Source organism: Folsomia candida, unplaced genomic scaffold, assembly GCF_002217175.1.
Source record: "Folsomia candida strain VU population unplaced genomic scaffold, ASM221717v1 Fcan01_Sc013, whole genome shotgun sequence".
NCBI classification, from domain to species: domain Eukaryota; kingdom Metazoa; phylum Arthropoda; class Collembola; order Entomobryomorpha; family Isotomidae; genus Folsomia; species Folsomia candida.
The window spans coordinates 3,847,139-3,852,158 of record NW_019091205.1 but is presented as its reverse complement, the minus strand read 5'-3'; the positions used below and the strand labels follow the sequence as shown (position 1 = coordinate 3,852,158).

The window sequence follows — 5,020 nt, the reverse complement described above, 5'->3', positions numbered from 1 at the left end:
AATCTATACATCGTGGCCATAAAGTTTCTGATGAGGCAAATCATTGTTTTGAACGAGGGTTATTTTCGCAAGGAAGAAATTTTATTAACCAAATCGTTTATGGTATGTTCTGCACAAGTAATTTGTGCGTCTACCAGTCGATTTTGCAGGTCCTGAAGTTTTTTGTAGAACGTCGTATGTAGAACGTCGAATCAGGGAAGCAGTATCACGCGGAACACGTTCGTTAAACGCCATACTTTTGAGATAGGACCCTAAATTTTCAATTGCGTTGATGTCCGAGATAATTCCGAGCCAAACCATCTTTGCCAAGATGGTAAACGACCGTCGCTCGAAAAATCAAATGGTAACATTTGAAGTGTGGGTAGGTGTTCTACCATGTCAATATGGAATTTCTTTGGAATTTGGAAAAAACTGCTTAGTCTCCATAGTATCGAAATACATAGCCAAGATGTGGTCACTGCAAAACATTTCGTTCATATACTGACAAGCCAAGCTGATGACCCATCCCATCACGCCTCCAGAGCAGCGCCCACCGTAAGCCGTTACATGTAGTCTTTTTTTGGAATCCTTGCCTCGTGAACTCCGTTTCTATACACAATTAAGTACCCTGTATAGTGAGGATTTGCCACAGGATGACCATCTATTCAGGTCTTGTGCGTACCCAAAATTTCCAACCCCTTTTCATATGCAGTCAAGCAGCCGTTTTTCTCGAAAAAATCGCCAAAATGAATTCGATGGGGAGAGTTTTGCCCGACAAGTGGGTTTCAGGGAACTTCTTGAAGGCTTTGTGATCCAAGACACTGGTTTTTGCATGTTTCTGGATAGTAGAACGACAGATTTTCTACCTTAATCCATTAAATCAATCTCTTTGATTTAGGACTGCCTAACACTTTACTGTAAAGGTACCAGATTTTCGGCACATGCTTTTTAAAAACGCATTCCAAGTGTTGTATAGGAGTCTTGTGGATCGTCCTGGATGAATTTATTCCCATGTTTACTTCCGGTTCCTCCACAACTTAACAGTATTTCAGGCAACCCAAATTTCGGATGGTTTTCTGGTATACCCTATCATTCATCCAAACGTTGAGTTATTGTAATAATTTTTTTCACAAATGAAGACAAACGTCATGGGGACATTTTCAGAAAAAATTAGTCCCGAGAACACAACAACAAATAAGTTTCAGTAACAGATTTGAAATTTTTTTGAGTCATCAGAAACTTTATGGCCACCACGTATTATACGTTGGAAACGTCTTTCTCTACCGGAATTGACAGTAAGTTCCCGAAAGGGAAGTGAAAATAAAGAAAGCCAAGTGTCGAAGGGGGAAAAATCAATATAAATTGAATTAAAAAATGTCTGACCATCTCAAAACCATCTTAGGATAGTTGTGAAATGGTGGTTATCTATATGGTGGTTATCTGGGGGGCTTATCTTATAGGGGTATTTTTGGAATATCTAGGCCACTTAACAAGGTTAAAGTGAAGTGAAAGTCAGTACGTGTACGCAGGTTTGGCCACTGTACTTTAAAATCAGTCAAGGGTATGCAGAAAAGATAGTGAGGTGGACCCATTGAATAGTTAGATATTAGAATTTTTGGGAGATTTTAAAAATTTTTAAAACCCTGCTACTTTAACATTCATTAAAAATTAGCTTCGCTTGTAGAATGTCAACTAAGCATAAAAAATAGCGTGGAGTTTTAGAAACTAAACCCATTCTCCCAGGCGACAGCCGGGCTTATTATGCATACGCTAATATCTCATGTTCTAAAATCATAGAATTTGTCAAAAACAGGGAGTTATTTATACGGAAATTTATTTAGACTTCTAGCAAATTGCATAACAAAAATTTTTAAAATCAGAAAAGTAAGCCGGGTTTATTAAAGTTAATGTCCTCATTATTCAGGTATGACCGCTCTTTGGTGAGGTGGCTAGACAGCATGTTAATTCCTACGGGTCATGCTTGTCAACTAAATATATATACACATTTATGAACTTGATAGATATTAATGCAATTTTTGCATTGTCTGCTAATCCGTAAATAAGGTACACAAACGAACATGCATAGTTACATAATATAAATGTTGCATATTTGCAATTACATTTTGTGTGCATAAAATACCTACAACTTGCCAAAGATAGTTTGGACCGCAGACCTGCATACATACATACATATATATACGGCGCTTATGAAATTTTGTATGGCCATCTCTGAACCTCAAGAAACTTTTACATACGAAAAAAAGTAAGCTCGCATCTTGCATTTATAATTAAGCAGATGTGTAGGCGTCCATGACCGAATAACCGTACTTAAAAAGTAACTTCTAAGAAAATTGGGTAAATATAGGGCCAGAAAAATAAAGGGAGTACAGAGGTGTCCTTTTAAATAAACACGATGCCTTTACATATACAGGATGCAGAAAAAGTATGATTTAAAATATGCAGCATTTATTGCTGCCGTACATAACATAGGTAACGTAAAAAGCTCGATTTTATAGACCACCTCGCGCCCCCCTTTAACATGTGTAATATGTTTGGAGCCCTGGACCACCCCTCCTCGCGTTACGTGCTACATAATTTATGGACGGCCCCATATTATCTAACTATGCATTCTTTTGTTCCATTATACAACTTCCCGACTAGAAATCAGCGTTTTGAATTCTGCAGTAATTGCTATGCATATTGTATTCTGTATATTTCTTTTTTTATATAATCCTGCAGAAAATGTGTGCCGCTATTATTCTGCAGAACCGTATGTGCATAATTCTGCATAGGTTTTCTCAGAAATCTCTCTGCAGAAAATTGGGCCAAATTTGTGCAGGAAATTTTTACTCGGGAATTATTTACTGATTTGCCAGACAACGCAAAAATTCCATTAATATGGATAAGCTAAAATCTGTATGTATACAATGAAGAAAAACGATCCGTACAAATTTCCGTATTGCATCGCTACCCCAGGAAGGAGTGTACATATCTGTAATGAAGACATTAATTACCGTTGTCATCCTGAATCTCGCTTCACGCTCGTCTGGGGTAGAAATAGACGGGTTTTTGTACGACGTTTTTCCCCCGGGTTTTCAATAGGGTTATGCCTCCTCCAGTTATCAGGTAAATAACAAATTAAGATTAGTTGGAATTTTATTTTGCTATTCAATTCCTTTAATTCATTGTACATATGACAGTATTTTGAATATCTATTTAATTGTTGTGAGACGTTTCACATCAATACATAAGTTCCTCGTAAATACATAAGCCCATAACAAAGTAAACTTTCGAAAATTAGCTTAACAACGAAAAATATGTATTTCATCTTCATGAATAAGGTTTTGTAATTGCATATTTCAGCTTAAATTGTAAAAGAGCTATTGGTAGTTGTTGTCAAAAGTTTATAAATTTACGTAGCTATGGTCACAGAGTTATGCATATCCTTCAAACTCCCGTGGTAGATTGTTTCTTTTATGTTTTTTTTTACTTTTTAATTTTTCTAAACACAAAACAATCAGTAATTTTTATTAGTTTTAAAATATTTTAAATTTTTGACATTAATTTTCATTTAATTTACGTTAATTTACGTCCCAATTAATGTCCTCCATCTAAATATCAAAGTATGTATATGTATGGTTACGGTCTTACGAAAGCTGACGCGAATTGCCTCAATAATTTTCGCCTAGACTCTACTTATAAATCAAATTTGCGTCCTGACAAATTTGCATTTGCATTCAGGGAGAGGGAGCATGGAGAGAGGATGGTAAAACATACATTTTTATATATTTACATATCCCATTTACTCGAGGCGGATTTTTCAAGCGAAATGTTAATTGAAATTAATTCGACAAGTTAATTGCTTTGTATTAAATTAATCCTTAAGTTGAATTGTCCTTAACTTGAAATGCTTGAATTTCTCTACAAATTGTACCAAATGGGGCATTTATTCTAATTGTAAAATGTTACACTGCTCACTTTAAACAATCCAGGGAAGGGAATTAACACCTGGGACGAATTCGTACATCGCAACTCTAACAAAATTATTGACCGAAGTACCGGCGATATTGCAGCCGATTCGTATCACGCTTATCACGAGGACGTCTCACTTTTAAAATTCTTTGCGGTATACATAAATTTACATTTGATCGAAAATTCATTACATTTTATTGTATTCTATCTACTTAATTAATCAAAGGCTGACGTGTATCGCTTCAGTTTATCCTGGAGCAGAATTCTTCCCACGGGACGGATCGATTACATAAATCCGGCGGGGATCCAGCACTACAACAATCTGATTAACCTCCTCATTGCAAATGGGATCGAACCAATTGTTACCCTTCATCATTGGTAAGCAGTGTAGCAAATCAACGTGCCAAAGCATATTCCCAGAACAGGGAATGCCACGAACGACGCCCATGTTCGAACTCATCCCGTACTTCAAGAATTAGAACCACGTTGGCGAAAATTGTATCTCGAAATTCTAATTCGTGCTAAAGTTATTGTGGATGCGGACGGACAGACAGATAGACAAGACAATTCCATAAAGGGGTTTTGACTCCTTAATAAACAGCTACAAAATTGTGTGGTTGAATTTTTATAGTTAAATTCAATCTTTAGGGACTTGCCCCAACCTCTGATGGAGATTGGTGGTTGGCCAAATGAAGAAGTTATCCATCACTTCACGAACTTTGCACATCTCGCGTTTCGCTTGTTTGGAGATCGTGTCCGGAAATGGGTCACATTTAACGAACCGTTTGCCCTCTGATTTTATGGATACTTTTTGGGGTGAGGTGAAGTTTAAATAATAATTGTTAATTATTTGACAATCAATTGTTTTCACGTTAAACATTTTCATCAGATAATTGCACCAGGACATACAAATCCAGACGAGGCTAAAAAGTGTGTTCACAACGTGATTAAAGCGCATGCGCGGGTGTATCACCTTTACGACCGAGTTTTTCGTCCCAATCAAGGTGGAAAGATGGGAATAGGACTGCTTGCGATTTGGCATGAGGCAAAAAATCCAGGGAATTCAGGG

The 5,020-nt window shown here is 36.8% G+C and overlaps 1 protein-coding gene across 1 annotated transcript; it reads left to right on the top strand.

Annotated features, from left to right (window-relative positions):
* The first annotated feature begins 310 nt into the window (after positions 1–310).
* On the top strand, positions 311–4,747 carry LOC110855602 (myrosinase 1). Its single transcript, XM_035856546.1, has 5 exons — positions 311–343; positions 3,721–3,745; positions 3,972–4,105; positions 4,178–4,329; positions 4,600–4,747. The coding sequence occupies exons 1-5, from the start codon at positions 311–313 to the stop codon at positions 4,745–4,747; spliced, it is 492 nt and encodes a 163-aa protein (XP_035712439.1).
* The last annotated feature ends 273 nt before the right edge of the window (positions 4,748–5,020 follow it).